The sequence below is a fragment of the Mesoplodon mirus genome (genome assembly GCF_964341445.2).
Source record: "Mesoplodon mirus genome assembly, chromosome: 5".
Taxonomy (NCBI): Eukaryota; Metazoa; Chordata; class Mammalia; order Artiodactyla; family Ziphiidae; genus Mesoplodon; species Mesoplodon mirus.
The window spans coordinates 40848927-40866447 of record NC_138980.1 but is presented as its reverse complement, the minus strand read 5'-3'; the positions used below and the strand labels follow the sequence as shown (position 1 = coordinate 40866447).

Sequence of the window (17521 nt, the reverse complement as noted above, 5' to 3'; positions counted from 1 at the left end):
AAATTGTAAGCTTCAAATTCTTTCATTCAGAACTGGCTGAACATTATAACTGAAATTGCTGAGGAAACAGAAAATTCGGTGCTTCAGGTTTTAAAATTCAGCCTGGCTGGGAATTATAACTGAGACTAGAATGTCAGCTGTTAATGGGACCTTTGTATATTGCTTCTTGTATTGTACGTGGTGAGGATAATCATCTCTATTTTAGAAAGACGAGAAAAGTCTAGCAAATGTTTACATATCTGTTACCATCATACTGAGGTTAAATCTATACTTATTCTGTGTCTTGGTTTTCAGCTGAGTCTATTTGCTAAAAAGAGCAAAGAGTTTTCCTGTACATTGAAGGTTTTGTCTTAAGAGTTCAAGAACTTTTACTTACAGCCTGAGTCTGAAAATGTTTGTTATTGGAAACCACATTCATTGTAGAAAAACATGCTTTTGGTTGAAAGCTCTATACTTTTTTTGTGAGGGCTTTCTTGGACGTACCAACCTTGGTGGTAACTAACCCTGGATGGACTCAATCCATATAAAAGAGCTCTTAAAATTAGAAAATGTCTTAAAATTAGGAAAATAGCTAAGACATTTCTCTTTCTTGTAAGATAAGGTGAGTTTAACAGATTAACATCATAACCCAGGCAAAATCTCAGCCTGTTTATACGTTGTCAACAGAGGTGCCTGCTGCCTAGTAAAACACTAATTCACTTTGGGTTCAATCATATTCTTTCATTCATTTACTCATTAATTCATTTTAAATTTTTAATTAATTTTTATTTTTAATATTTAATTTTTATTTTTATTAATTTTTAATTCATTTATTCATTATTTAATTCATTAATTCATTTATTGATTGTCTGAGTTAGTGGTGGACTTATGGCACAGCAACCCCTTCCTACACACCCCGTACTCATTTCTGTCACCTTCCCCACCTGGACCTCATTTGGAGCACATGCAGCTCCAAGACCCTGGTGTGGGCTCCAGCTTGAGACTTGGGGAAATAGGGTAACCTGGGCCTGAATCTTGCAGGAGCACCTCCCATTGGTGGACAACATACTCTTGATATTAAAGAGCAACCTGAACTTTTCCAGACCTTTCTATCTGGAGCAGGGTTGTTAATGTAGTTTGGTTTTCCTGAGAATCAGATGAAAATCTAGCAATATTAGCAAATACTTATAGGTACTGCACTAAATGCTTTAAATGGTACTATCTCATTAATCCTTGCAATAGCCATCTGAGGGCTGTCTATCTTCCAAATTTCCAACTCTCATCAGATGGACCCAGCTTTTGGGACCTGGTAATACCACTTCCTCTTCTGTCCCCCTAGGTATAGGATGGCTACAGATTTCTGCTATTGCTAATCCCTGGGTTGCTTCACTGTCCTTTTGACTTCTCAGCTCTTTCTTCACCAGCACCAATTCTCTATATAAAATTACTTATGTTTAAAAGACCTAGTGTGTTTCTGTTTTCCAGGTTTGATCTTGACTGATAAAGAGGAATAACTGATTATTACTATTATTATTATTATTGCAACAAAAAATCATGCTTTGTCCCTTTTATGGCTTCCCTGAGACCCATGTTGCAGTGTAGCAAGTGGCTGAGTGTGGACTCTCAATATAGGCTGATGTAAGTTAAAAATCATCTTATTAGTTGGCAGACCTTGAACAAGTTACTTAACTTTTGGGTGCTTCAGTTTCTTTATCTGTAATAACAGTGCTTACCTCATGTAATAAATGAAATAATGAATGTAAAGCACTTAGTGTTGTACCTGGCACATAGTACAAATGAAATAAATATTATCTACCAGTATTATTGTTTCTCCACAAATCAGTTTCCTAGAATTTAGCTTTAAAGACCCTCTCTCTTATGATTCCAACTGTAGTCAATACCTCATGGATAGTCTGCCAAGTCCCATGTTTCTTATGTATAGATCTTCTCCATCTATATGATTTCTATGACAGTGATCATGCTTATCCAAGGTCACAGATCTGAGGGTGGGCATATGACTCAAATTGGGCCAATTTGTACATTTCCAAGTAATATGTAATTATGTCCAAGAGAGAATCAATTGATCCTTCTTTGGGTGGTTGGATCAATAAAAATGGTAAGATTTGGAGCTGTTGGTGGCCATATTTCCTGTCCTGTGGACAAGGAGTCAGAAAAGGCAGTTTGCAATGAAAGAGAAGAAAGGAGCAGACCCAGAGTATGAGAGACTGGGGGTGCTCTGACAGTGTTTGGTCCCCAGCTTCAGTTCATTCCAGAATCCCAGCTGCATTATTGCCCTTGAGTTCCAAGACATTTCCACGCATCTTTATCATAAACTCATCTTTTCTGCGGAAGTTAGCCTGAGTGGGTTTCTTTACTTTGCAATTCAAAGAATCTTTTCTCAGCCACAACCCTGTCACCTCCATCTCCAACTTGCCTTCTTCTTCTTTTTTTGTTTTTGCCACACAGCACTGCTTGTGAGATTTAGTTCCCCACCAGGGATTGAACCCAGGGACATGGCAGTGAAAGGACCCAGTCCTAACCAGTGGACCGCCAGGGAACTCTCTCACTTGGCTTCTTAACCCCATTATTTCTATAAACTTCCTTCTTTCCTTTTCCCCTCCTCTTTCCATCACCCGTTTCCCTCCAGAAAATAGACATGGCCTGGCCCCACCACAAGTATACATTTTCTGGTGTTAGACTCAATTAAAAATTAGAAAAGGAGACAAGAAGACAAGAATTTTCTTACTCTGACAAGTGTTCTCATTGGAATTATTGAATTGTGCTTTCCCAGAGAGGAGTTTATATCCAGCGTTACAGCGACAGTAGAAACTTCCTTTGATATTCTGACATTCAGCATTCACACCACAATATACACTAATGGGTGGTTTACATTCATTAATATCTGGAACACAAAGGAGAAATTTGGTCATTCATTTGACAAAGATTTATTGAACATCTAAATATGTGCCAGAAGCTGTATCGTTTCCAGCAGGGTCTATCCTGGCTTTCCAAAACAACTCAGTTAAACTAATGGTTGTCTTTGTTCTTTCCTTTCTTCATTGATTTTGGTTGGGTTCTCCAAGAAGCAGACATTGAGACAAGGATTCAAGTTCAAGTACTTTATTTGGGAGATGGTCCCAGAAAACACTGGAATGGAAATGATGAAATGAAACAGGGAAGGGAAGGCAGAAAATAAAGGGGGTATTATCCAGGAAATTTCTACTGTGGGCGACTGAGGCTCAATTCCTCTGCGAACCTCTGAGAGGCAGTGTAGAGCACGCACTTCATGTAAGCTTACCTAAGGAGTGAGGGAGCTGGGGTATTTATCCACAAAATCTTATCATTTATTGGTGAAGGAATGTTGCCAGGGAATGTAAACTCTCCAGTACTTCCATTTGTCCTGAGCGTGGACTGAGTGGTCTTCAGTAGCGAGAGAAAGCCTCAGACTTGGTGTATGAAGGAATGAAAAATGCCAAGGGCATATAGATGGGATACTGACCATGTTTGTATCTCTCCCCTACCCCCAGTTCATATGTTGAAGCCCTAACTCCTAGTGTGGCTGTTTTTGGAGATGGGGCCTCTTAGGAGGTAACTGATGTTAAATGAGATCATAAGAATGGGGCCCTGACCTGATAGTATTAGCATCCTTATAAGAAGAGACACAGGAGTGCTACTCCAAACCATTGCTTCTGCCATTATGCCCAGTGAGGAAAGACCATGTGAAGATATAGTGAGAAGGCAGGTCTCACTAGAAATAGAATCTGCCAGAACTTTGATCCTGGACTTCTTCCAGCCTCCAAAACTGTTATAAAGTAAATTTCTGTGGTTTAAGCCACCAGCCTGTGGTATTTTGTTATAGAAACCTGAGCAGATGAATACATCTGCTAACCTAACTAATTGAGTTAGAATGTTTTTGTTAAATCATTATGTCTCCAGTCCTCAGTGTCACTGTAGCCCCGTTACAACGATGTCAAGTGGGAAGTAAAAATGTGTGATATCCCCTGTCTGTTACAGGAAACAGGGAATTTTGGATTTTCAGAGTGTGACATAGTGTAGCTGATGCTGTTGCTTGCTCAATAGTTATTCCTTGTTTGGGAGGCCAAGCATGGCAATCTTGTTCCCATTTCTCAGGTGCTCTCTTTCTCAGCCTCCCTTTCAGATAGGGTTGTCCTGTGACATACCCTTAGCCAATGAAAGTAAGGATGGTCTCCTGAGAAAAACTTTACAAAATGTGAGATAGAAAGTAGTTACAATTCACTACAAAAGAATGAGACTCAATCTGGTATTGGAATTCCCAACTGCAAACCTGTAAACTTGAAGACAGTTTCTGTGATTACTGGGATATGTATCGATGGATTACTGGGGTAAGAAGATGGAGTTAAAAAATTCTCTACACAGGCAAGATAGAATCTACTTGTTAGAGTAAAAGAAAGGTGAGGTTATACAATAATTTAGAGAGATATTACCCATGTACCCAATTTGAAGAAAACATGCGAAGAAATGCTCCAAGCAAACAACAAGTTAACAAGTATTAAATTAGCAAGTACAGAAACCTCAACTTGGAGGAAGATGAAGGGAAGAGGAAGCAGGGTTTTGCAATGAACGTTGAAATAAAGTGAAAATTCATGGTGGGGGGGATTAGAGGGAAGAGGAGGAAAGGAGAGGAGTAAAATAAGAGTATTTTAAGGATGTCGTCTCTTTAATGGGGGAGGGGAAGTAAGGGTAAAATTAAGCATCTTGGTAGGGAAAACAGTGCAACCTGGTGGGAAAAATAATTGATGAGCGTTTCAAATATTAGGAGAGAAATATGTGTTTGATTATGAAATTAAGAAGAGAGAAAGTAACCATTAATAGGATGAAAAAGTATAGTAGAAATTCTAAATAAATAAAGGGAAAAATGGAACTAGTAGCAACTTGATAAAACAAACACAAATAAGAAAAAGGCTAGTGGGAAGCAGCTGCACAGGGGGATCAGCTCAGTGCTTTGTGACCACCTAGAGGGGTGGGACAGGGAGGGTGGGAGGGAGGGAGATGCAAGAGGGAAGAGATATGGGGATGTATGTGTATGTGTAGCTGATTCACTTTGTTATAAAGCAGAAACTAACACAGCATTGTAAAGCAATTATACTCCAATAAAGATGTTAAAAAAAATCTTATGCAAAAAAAGAGAAAAAGGCAAATGAGGAAATCATAATAATATAAAATTAATAATAAATGTAAAGTAAGACCATGGGAGTAACTGTGTCAATCATTACACTAAATATAAATGGACTAATATACACTAAATATAAATGGAAATCTTCTATTAAAATAGAGACTAGGAAAAAAAGAGAAAAAAATAGAGTCTAGAATATTGAGTGTGGCAGTTTCAAAACGTGGCTTCCAAATTATTTGACACGCTTTCCATTGAGATGTGGGCACATTGTCTTATCCCTTTGTGTCCAAGTGTGCTCAGGACTGCTTTAGTCAACAGACTATTGCAGAAGTGTTACAATGGGACTTTGAGACAAAGTCATAAAAAACGTGCAATTCTGCGTGAGTCTCTTTGAAGCCGCACTCTCTGGAAACTCCATGCTGAGACATTACGTCTCAGAGTTCAACCATTAACTGTGAGAAGCTGAAGCTACATGGAGGGATCTAGCATAGGGGCTCTAGTTGAGAGTCCTAGATGATTCCAGTCTTTGAGTTATCCCATCCCAGGCACAGACATGTGAGGAGAGGTGCTTTCAGATAATTCTAACCCTCAACTGTTTGAGCACCAAGTCACCACCAGCCATTTGAGACTTTAATCTGAGGCCTAAGATATCATGGGGCAGAGAAGAGCCATCACTGTTTTGCTTGTCTGAATTCCTGACCCATATGAGCATAATAAAACAGTTGTTTTATGCCAATAAGTTTGGATTATATTATGCAGCAGTAGGTAAGTGGAACAATGGGTTAAAAAATGACACCCAACTATATACTGTTTTCGGGAGATTGATAATATTGGAAATAAAGAGGTGCACAAAGAGATACTAGCAGAATTCAAATAGAAATAAAACAATGTATAATATTAATATCAGACTCAGTGGAATTTAAGGTTCAAAGTTCTAAACAAGGTAAAGAGGGAAACTATGTATCGATACTTAACATATTTTATGAAGAAAATTATATTCCATTCACAAATATGTATGCACCAAACAACATAGATAAATACAGAAAGCACAAACAAGTAGAAATGTAAGAAGCAAGAACAAATCAAAATACAATTATACTGGGATAGTCAATTCACTTCTCTCGGAACTAGTAGATAAAAAATAAATAAGAGTAGAGAAGAACTAGATATCACAATCAATAAGCACATACAAACAGAGGAAAGACCTAGTGGATAAAAAGTAAAGATATGGGGAAATTAATGAGTAAATAAAATCAATAAGTACACATATACAGAAAGAGAGACAAAGGCACTCACGTGTGTGCACACACACACACACACACACACACACACAGAAATAGAGACTGAAAGAGATAGAAGCCTATGTAGAGAGAAATAATTTTATATTCCTTGAAAATAAAATATATACTTTTTTTTCATAAAATCATTCATATGCTTCCACAAAGATATCTCTAATAAAAACTTAGGAAGTAGAGATTTTCAGCCATTAGTTTAAAAATCCTAATAAAAATTTAAAAGTAGAAATGATTCTTTAATTATCTAATAAAATTAGGAATATATAATGCAAAAATGTACAAAAAATCTTAACTTTTGGAAATGAGGAAGCACCCTCCCTCATAATTCTTGGAGTAGAAAAACATCAAAAGGAAATTACAAACCATCCACAGGTCAATAAGAAGAATACTTCATCCTGTAGAATATATCTAAATCTATACTCAGAGGAAGATTTATTACCTTATATGTCTTTATTTTTAAGAAAGAAAGATGAAAAAATAAACCATCTAAGTATTCATTTTAAGAACCCAGAAAAAAGAAATTAAGAAGAGATTAAAGCTGAAATCAATAAAATAGAAAACAAAAAAACATAGTAGAAAGGATAAAAAATTCAAAAGACCATTAAGACAGATAAACCCACACAAGTTTGATGAAAAAAAACCTGACGGAAAATAGCAAGATGGGGAACATACCACAGTCTCAAGGAGGTGATTAAAATAACCATAAGAGAATGCTATATGCAACTTTATGGTCACAAATTTAAAAATTAGGGAAAATAAGTGATTTCTTATAAATAATAAAAATTATTCCAAGAAGAAATAGAAAATTAGAATAAGCCCATTGAATCAGTAGGAACTGGAAAGATGATTCATGATCTACCATTAGAAAAAGCACAAGGGGAGCATTTCAAGTGAGGAACAAGCCATGATGCAATATTTGCAAAGAAGGAGATGTCTGGGATCTGGTCATATGATTTTTATAGCCTTCATTCATATGAGGGTTTAAAAAGAGTTGGTAAGTAAGAGAGGAAGGATTTATTTGGAGAGAGCTGATGCTGTCCTGTGAGCCCCTCTACTTCCACCCAAGAGGAGAAGTGTGTGTGGATGCTTTTCTCTTCATCTTAATCCAAGAGAGGGATTTTAAGGAATTCATTCAGCTAATTACACTGTCTTTGCATTTTATGGGGACCCAGTTGATTGGTGCCTGTTTCCTCCTGAAAAATCTAAATAGTGAGCCACTTGGGCAGAAAAGAGAGATCTGCTGCACCTGCTCATCTCAAGTTTCTTGGGCAAAGGGTGAGTGAATATCTCCCAAGACCTAGATGTGGGTCATGTGTGAGATGTTTTGGGTGTGGGGTTGCTTAGTTTATTTCAGAGAGGGCCACATGGAGTGGCAAATGGACTTTATCAGGGAGAAGCTGAAGAAGACACAGGATTCCTCCAGGATGAGTAAGGTGTAGGGAGGAATTTGCTGTTATCAGGGGAATTTCAGGGGAGTGATTGGGGAATTGTCCTCAAATAACCCACAAAATCTGTCACGATAGAAAGTGCTATATCTCAGGAAAATAGAGACTAAATAGCAACAATAGTATTGTCAAGGAAAAACTTCCCTGCTCCCCTTTCCTCATCTCCCTGCCAGGTTACAACTTTTGCAAGATTGGGTGAAGGAAAGTAGAATGTTGGGTGGGGAAAGAGGAGAGAAGCCAATTATACACCTTATTGCCAACTGTAGGCTTCCAACCAGGAGGGATGTTGAAAAGTAGGAAAGGGGAAAAACCTAATATTTACTCAACTCTAGAGTGTTCATTCTTCCATAGGATTGGACATTTAAATTATTGCATTGAGGCAGCATCTTGCATCTTTTGTGACCACGGACTTTATACTAAAAAAAGTTTCTGCCCAAGCTTTTATTCTTTCTTTGCCATGACTTCAGTACATAATCTCTCTCCTTAAAAAAATTGTACAAAAAATTGCACAATGCTTTATGATTCATGAAGTATGGTTACATTTATTATTATCTTATTCAAACCCCTTACTGCTATCACGAGGTCAGCATTATTATCCCTACATTATGGAGGAGAAAATTGAGACCTAACTAGGTTCTGGAAGAGCCCACTTTTCTGACTTCATGGAAGAATTTCTTTCTTGGTGAAGGTTGAGTTGGCAGAGGTTTCAGTATTGCATATTATTGTTACCTCTTCAAAGCCCTTATCCTGCCTTCTTTCCACATCTACCTCTAGGTGATTTGAAAATTACCCCTTTACCTTCACATATCTCCAAGGGGTATGTGAAGTATATCATCCTGGATTCAGAAACGTATCCATGGTTGCAGGTACAGTGAGTGGCATTGACACAGGAAGCATCTTGGGGGCACTTATGACAGGCCCCTGCAAGGAGAAGAGAGGCAGGTCAGATGTCACCAGAGTCAAAATCTCTCCTGTTATCATTTGGTTTTGCCTCTGAGCAAAGGCCTCTCAAGGCTGAAGAAGCTGCACCTTTTTCCTTTTGTGAGACGTCAGTACATTAAAAAGTTAAACATACCAAACCCAAGCTACAGAAAAAAGTGTGATTCTTATGCATGATAAAGGACTGAGGTTGGTATTAAACAAGTTAATTTTAACACAAATATTTCAATGCAATATAACTGTGCTATTCTCAAGATCATTGCAGAATATATAAAAGGGGAATGACTTGGTTAAGACCTGGGACACTGCGTTTGATTCTGGCTCCACCACTTACTACCCGTGTGACTTTGCACAAGTGTCCTAACCTCTCTGTGCCTCAACTTCCTCATCTGTAAAATGGGTTAATGTGAGGAGTAAGTGAATTAATACATATAAAGTTCTTCAGGCAGTGCCTGGAACATATTAAATGTCAGCTATGATTCCAAAAATTTGAATTTGTAGAGTACCACAGAAGGTATATGGTGATAAGGGTAAATGTTATCTTTGTAACACTATGTATAACTTCATTTAGATGGAGATCACTAAGGATCTTAATTTGAGGTCCCTTGAAAATTAATGGAAATAACGGGGGCTGAGGAAATATCTCAAGCTTAAGTCTAGTGGAGAAATCTGGGAGCTGTCCAGGGTTCACACAGAGTGGAGGCAGGGAACATGATGGGGGGAAAATGTGCAGAGCCTGGCAACTCAGAATGCATCCCTAACTTTTAGCTAGAAATGTAGAATCTCAGGCTCCACCCTAGGCTTGCTGATTCAGAATCTAATGAGATCGTCAAGGGATTAAAGTTAACCTGGAATGAACTTGATCATTTTCTGTTGACTTGCTTGTGACTGGAATGAAATGATTTTCATCATGCTGTCTCTCCTCACCAGAATGTTTACTTCATGAGACTTGGTGTGATTTATTCACTGTTCTACCTCTACCTCTGTCATGCTGTGGTTACTAAAAACAAATAAATAGACAAATAACAGTAAAATAAAAAAAAAGATAACATAAAATATACCCAAATTTGATGAAATGATGACTTAAAAAGAATTACGGGAGTAAACCTGCCCCATTTATGTTCCCAGAAGTAGCCCCCTTCCTCTGTATTGTTGGAGGATGTGAGTGGTCCCAGGTGCATTATTGGTTTACACCCTCTCTGATCTCTGGCTATGGAAAAGTCAGGCTGTAAGCACTTACCTTTGGTTTTGTGAGCCACGACTCCTGACAAGCTTAGCAGAAAGCAGAGTCCTGGAAGAGGGAAGCAGAAGGGAGACATGAAATGATTGAGGAAAGATTCTAGGACATTCTCCAAGGGCTGGGTATCAGTTATCTATTGCTGAATAACAATTATCACAAAATGCAGACATTCATTTTATTATCTCGTGGTTTCTATGATTTGGGAATCTGGGAAAGGCTCAGCTGAATAGTTCTGGCTTGGAGCTTCTTATACAGTTGCTGTTAGACAGTGATGGGGTTGGAGCATCTGGGAACTGGCTGGACATGGCTTCATGTAGTCTTAGGACCTAGGGTAGTTTGGGCTTCCTCCCATCATGTCAGCCTTGGTCAGGCAGCTTCCATGGCACTTCAGAGCTCTAAGCATGAGTGTTCTGGCCAACCAGGCTACGTCTCCTCTCAAGATCCAGTCCAGGAAGTCATGCAGCTCCATTCCACCATATTCTCTTGGTTACAAGCAAGTCACATGTCCACCCAGATTCAAGTGGACCAGAACCAGGCAAAATTCCAGAAACATGTCTTGGAAGGGAAGTATTGTTTCTGCCTTTTTGAAAAATGAAGGCTGCCTCTATGTGAAGGATACTTCTACTGTGGCTGCTAAAGTGCTATTTTTTTCTTCCACAAACCTTCCCAATATCTGGTGGTATCATCAGCCATGTTCCTGCTTCTGCAAAGACCCGAAGGTGCTGGATAGATGGGTGGCTTTTCTCTTCCTTTCTTAATAAATCTTACACCACTCTGATTCTTAGTTCTCTCCTTACCTTCTTTTCATTCTAACATACTAATGTCTAGAATAATTTGCCACTTGCAAGTACAATATACAAAATATTTAACAACTGGTATGTTTCAGGAATGAGCCAATCAGAATGGATATTGGAGACCCTCTCTGAGGCAGCAGGTGTTAATCTTTCAGCCGCTGAATTGTGAGGCAGTCGATGGGGTCCCAGGGAAGGGTCTGGCCTGGCAGGAGTGTCCTGGGAGCTGATTCTGGGAAACAATTATTTACACATGGTGTGGAAACATTTCAATATGAACAACCAATGTGGCTCTTCTAGTGTGCACAGGTCCAATGACTAGTAACCTTATTTGCAACATTGGTTACCTCCTAAGAAAGTGGGTCCTGCAGATGAATGGATAAAAAATGTGGTATATATATATATATACACAATGGAATGTTATTCAACCTTAAAAAATAAGGCAGTCTTGCCATTTACAGCAACATAGATGAATCTAGAGGACATTATGCTAAGTGAAATTAAACCAGACACAGAAGGACAAATACTGTATGATTTCTCTTATATGAAAAGTAGTCAAACTCACAGAAGAAGAGAATAGAATGGTGGTTACCAGGGCATTCTTTTTCAATGGGTATACAGTTTTTGCTATATAAGATGAATACGTTCTAGAGATCTGCTGTAAAACATAGCAAATACGTTTAACAACTTGGTATTGTATACTTCAAAATATGTTAAAAGGATAGATCTCATGTTAATCATTTTACAAAAAAGAAAGAAGAAAAAGAAAAACATTTCCACAAATAATGAACATTTGGGAAGTGATAGATATGCTTAATATCTTGATTGTGGGGATGATATCATGGGTGTATGGTGTATGCTTATGTCCAAACTCATCAAGATGTATGCATTAAATGTGTGCAATTTTTTTGTATATCAATTACACCTCAATAAAGCCAAAATAAAAAAAGAAAGTGGGTCCTGGTCATGGAAGGTGTCTGTTTACCAAGTTGGATGACAGGTTGGGTGAGGGTGGACTAGTTTGGTGGAGCTGGTAAACTTTGATTCCTGTCGGTAAAGGACTGGGATTGAGGGCTCGAGGCTGAGAGTCTGGTGAAGTGGGTGGGGGGGATGTCTTGGCTTCCTTGGGGAGGTTCAGAAGATGTGGTGGCTGGTGCCTGTGAAGCAAGACTTGGAGGAGATGGGAATTTTTGGATTAAAATGCGGCATACCCTGTGATGAAAACACCCCTCCATCCTGCCTATGAACACACCAGTGAAATTTCTCTTGAAGAGAAAGACTCATGTCTTGGGGAGAGGATTTCCTGGGTGGGGGAAATTGGGCAAAGTTCTAAGGGCAGCCTCCACAATATCCAAGAGGAATTGAGCTCTTACCATATGCCAGGCATTGTTCTAAACATTTTAGGTACATAAACATACTTCAGCTTTCTAACGACTTTAGAAGGTGAATACTAGAAAAATTAATCTTTAGCAAATATCTACTGGCAGATTTTGGTTTTTGGAAGTAATTTTGAGAGCATGTAGTTGCTAAGGAGTTAGGAAACTTCGTTGGCATGCACCATTTTAAACAATGCTTTGCAAAATATTCTGGAATAAAAAATAGTATATTGAAAAATTATACTCATGAAAGTAATTAAATTACTGTCCCCTGAACTAATGTTTAATAATAAACATATGAACATTCAAAATCCTTATGAAATAATTATGAACTGGAGGGACAATTTGGGAAGACAAACTCTAGGGAACAGCATTAAATATTTCATCTTTCCTGCTCTTCAGGTTATATTTCTGACTTTTCCTTATAATTGCAATTTTTAAAAACAGAGAATTGCAAAATATAGAAATGACCCAGTTTAGAGACATATACAAATGTTTTCTTCTCTCAACCAAGAATTTAGACATAAGGAATAATAGCTGGTTTATAAAGAATAAAAATACTTTCCAGGCTTCCCTGGTGGCACAGTGGTTGAGAGTCCGCCTGCCGATGCAGGGGACACGGGTTCGTGCACTGGTTCGGGAAGATCCCACATGCCGTGGAACAGCTAAGTCCATGAGCCATGGCCACTGGGCCTGCGAGTCCAGAGCCTGTGCTCCACAAGGGGAGGGGCCACAACAGTGAGAGGCCCGCATACCGCAAAAAAACAAAAACAAAAACAACAACAAAAAAACTTTCCAATATAATTAAAATTGTATCACTGAGACTCTTTTAAAAGCTTAAAAGTCATTCAGCCATCATCCTATAATATTCTTTGTACTGTCTCTAGTGTTATTTTTAGCAGGGAAAAGTTTATGTTTGGCATTTATTAACTTCAACTTCAAAATTATTTTTTTCTGAGCCACCAAATTATGGCTTCTGTTTGTTTTAATGATATTTTAGTTGAATTTATATTATAAGCTAGGAGAGTTTGGGGGAGAATGGATACATGTTTATGAATGGCTGAGTTGCTTTGCTGTGCACCTGAAACTATCACAACATTGTTAATAGGCTACACTCCAATATAAGATAAAAAGTTTAAATGGTAAACAAAACAAAGAAAAACAAAACCAGAAAGCTGACTATGACTGCTATTTCCATAGTAAATCTATAGTTGGAAATATTGAAATTACACAATGATTTACACATTCTAATCTAAATTATTTTATATTATACACTAGAAAAATCTGATATATAGCTTTTTAAAAAAATGAGTGATCTTAGTGTCAAGGGGTTACTAAATCAGATCATTAAAATATTCATGAGAAAGAGAACTCAAATGACATAAATTCTTAAGTTTTTAATTCCCATAAAATATCTCAAATATATAGAAAGAGTGACTGCTGTGAGCCAAACACTGCCTTGGGCAGAAATGTGAGAACTTTTAAAAATGAATCACATTCAATCAAACAATAAAAGCAATAGTATCTGCAGAAAAATATCTGTAAAACAATATGATGTATTTTTTGTCCTTTATTTTAAAATAAAAACATGTGGAATAAAAAAAAAAGAAGGTCCTCTAATTTAATTCTTTTACATGTAGCTGTCCAGTTTTCCAAGCACCACTTACTGAAGAGGCTGTCTTTTCTCCACTGTATATTCTTGCCTCCTTTATCAAAGATAAGATGACCATATGTGCGTGGGTTTATCTCTGGGCTTTCTCTCCTGTTCCATTGATCTATATTTATGTTTTTGTGCCAGTGCTCTACTGTCTTGATTACTGTGGCTTTGTAGTATAGTCTGTAGTCAGGGAGCCTGATTCCTCCAGCTCCGTTTTTCTTTCTCAAGATTGCTTTGGCTATTCGGGGTCTTTTGTGTTTCCATACAAATTGTGAAATTTTTTGTTCTAGTTCTGTGAAAAATTCCAGTGGTAGTTTGATAGGAATTGCATTGAGTCTGTAGATTGCTTTGGGTAATATAGTCATTTTCACAATGTTGATTCTTCCAATCCAAGAACATGGTATATCTCTCCATCTATTTGTACCATCTTTAATTTCTTTCATCAGTGTCTTATAATTTTCTGCATACAGGTCTTTTGTCTCCTTCAGAAGGTTTACTCCTAGGTATTTTATTCTTTTTGTTACAGTGGTAAATGGGAGTGTTTTCTTAATCTCATTTTCAGTTTTTTCATCATTACTCCCTAACACCATACACAAAAATAAACTCAAATTGGATTAAAGACATAAATGTAAGGCCAGACACTATCAAACTCTTAGTTGAAAACATAGGCAGAACACTCTATGACATAAATCACAGTAAGGTCCTTACTGACCCACCTCCTAGAGAAATGGAAATAAAAACAAAAATAAACAAATGGACCTAATGAAACTTAAAAGCTTTTGCACAGCAAAGGAAACCATAAACAAGGCAAAAAGACAACTCTCAGAATGGGAGAAAATATTTGCAAATGAAGCAACTGACAAAGGATTAATCTCCAAAATTTACAAGCCGCTCATGCAGCTCAATACCAAAAAAACAAACAACCCCATCCAAAAATGGGCAGAAGACCTAAATAGACATTTCTCCAAAGAAGATATACAGATTGCCAACAAACACATGAAAGAATGCTCAACATCATTAATCATTAGAGAAATGCAAATCAAAACTACAATGTGATATCATCTCACACCGGTCAGAATGGCCATCATCAAAAAATCTACAAACAATAAATGCTGGAGAGGGTGTGGAGAAAAGGGAACCCTCTTGCAGTGTTGGTGGGAATGTAAATTGATACAGCCACTATGGAGAACAGTATGGAGGTTCCTTAAAAAACTACAAATAGAACTACCATATGATGCAGCAATCCCACTACTGGCCATGTACCCTGAGAAAACCATAATTCAAAAAGAGTCATGTACCACAATGTTCATTGCAGCTCTATTTACAATAGCCAGGACATGGAAACAACCTAAGTGTCCATCGACAGATGGATGGATAAAGAAGATGTGGCACATATATACAATGGAATATTTCTCAGCCATAAAAAGAAACGAAATTGAGTTATTTGTAGTGAGGTGGATGGACCTAGAGTCTGTCATACAGAGTGAAGTAAGTCATAAAGAGAAAAACAAATACTGTATGCTAACACATATATATGGAATCTAAAAAAAAAGACGCAGTACTACTAGAGAATGGACTTGAGGACACAGGGAGGGGGAAGGATAAGCTGAGACAAAGTGAGAGAGTGGCATGGACATATATACACTACCAAATGTAAAATAGATAGCTAGTGGGAAGCAGCCGCATAGCACAAGGAGATCAGCTCCGTGCTTTGTGACCACCTAGAGAGGTGGGATAGGGAGGGTGGGAGGGAGGGAGACAAAAGAGGGAAGAGATATGGGGATATATATGTATGTATAACTTACTCACTTTGTTATGAAGCAGAAACTAACACACTATTGTAAAGCAATTATACTCCATTAAAGATGTTAAAAAAAGGTGAATACTATTAGCTTTAACCTCATTGTGCTGATTAAGAAACAGAGGCACAGAGAGGTTGAGTAACTTGCTACATTTCCCAGAGCTAGTCCAGTGGCAGAGCTGAGATTAAACCGGGCTCTAGGTTCCTGCTGCTAACCTACCACCCTACATGATCTCCCTTTCAGAAATCCCACACAGTGTTGCATGCAAAGAGGAGATGTTCAGATTGTACACCCTAAGTTGGCAGTTTATTGTGACAGTGACTTGAGGAAGGGGTGCCCTTTCTCCAGAAGATGCTGCTCCCTAGATTTGATTAGGGTCTCAAAGTTCAGTAGAGGGTGTGATATGCTAACTTGGTCATTTGGGGCAATCCAGACCAATTGCAGGATTTGGGAGAAAATTCTATGGGCTAGCAGTGACCCTTTAAGAGTGGAAGGGAGGGCAGTACTAACACTTACTGGGTCTCCCTGTATGAGTTTTGGATTGCTGCTGTAAAAAATTAACTGAGGGCTTCCCTGGTGGCGCAGTGGTTGAGAGTCCGCCTGCCGATGCAGGGGACATGGGTTCGTGCCCTGGTCCGGGAGGATTCCACATGCCGTGGAGCGGCTGGGCCCGTGAGCCATGGCCACTGAGCCTGCGCGTCCGGAGCCTGTGCTCCGCAACGGGAGAGGCCACAGCAGTGAGAGGCCTGCGTACCGCAAAAAAAAAAAAAAAAAAAAAAAAAAAAAAAAAAAAAATTAACTGAATTTAGTGGCTTAAAATAACAGAAATATATTCCCTTACAATTCCGTAGAAAATTCAATTCTGTCAAAAATCACTCTCATTGGGCTAAAATCAAGGCGTTAGTAGGGCTGATTTGGAAGCTCTAGGGGAGAATCCATCTCCTTGCGTTTTGCAGCTTTTAGAGGCTGCCCACCTTCCTTGGCTCACGGCCCCTTGGTCCATCTTCAAAGTCAGTGGCATAGCATCGTCTCTCCTTTCTGGTCTCTTGCCTCCCTCTGATGAGGACCCTTGTGATTATATTGGACCCACCAGTATAATCCAGGATAATCTGCTCATCTCAAGATCTTTAGCACATCTGCAAAGTCCCTTTGACCATGTGATGGGGTTCAGGACATGCCCCCCCAAAACATTCCACTTTAGCATATTCATTATTTTGAGCTGGAGGCAATTGAGAGACTGAAGATGCAGGAAGAGCTTTATGACCTACGTTTTTCTACCTAAAAACTGGCCATAATTTCCCACAAGAAAGATGCCCTCCCTGTACCAGGATGAGAAGAGCATCTTTACTCCCAGAGACTGTGAATGGACCTTGAAACAGATCTGTACAAACAAGCTTACTAAAATAACCCTATCTTCCAAAACTTTCCCCTCCTCTGTATCTCCTAATCACTTCCTCACAATTTATTGCATCTAGCCCTAATCCCTTTGTCTGTCTTGTTTCCTCACACATTTATCATTTCTTTGTTTAAAAGGTACAAAACTTTGTGCTCTGGTCACTTCTTTGGGTCTTCATTTTCTTGTGAAGGCTCCCATGTACACGTTAAAATTTAATTAAATGTGTATGCTTCTCTCCTATTAATCTGTCTTATGTCAATTTAATTCTTATTCTCAGCTAGAGACCGTAAGAGGGTAGAGGAGAATTTTTACCTCCCCTGTATATGTGAGGTAACATATCCACACGTTTCAGGGGATGTTGACATCTTTGGTGGGGGGCTGTTACTCCTCCTCCCAGGCTCTTATTCTTCTCCAAAGAAGTTGCCAGGTCTGTCCCGTGATCAATT

General features: G+C 38.5%; 1 protein-coding gene across 1 annotated transcript in view; it reads right to left on the bottom strand.

Moving 5' to 3' along the window:
• ADGRE3 (adhesion G protein-coupled receptor E3) overlaps positions 1-10378 on the bottom strand; it is a 33932-nt gene extending 23554 nt beyond the window's left edge. The window contains exons 1-3 of the mRNA XM_082622897.1: positions 10054-10378; positions 8673-8795; positions 2726-2881 (exon numbers count right to left, since the gene is read on the bottom strand). Coding sequence (XP_082479023.1) covers positions 2726-2881; positions 8673-8795; positions 10054-10132 — 358 coding nt within the window. The 5' untranslated portion in view covers positions 10133-10378. The remainder of the gene's footprint in view (positions 1-2725; positions 2882-8672; positions 8796-10053) is intronic.
• Between the last annotated feature and the right edge of the window lie 7143 nt (positions 10379-17521).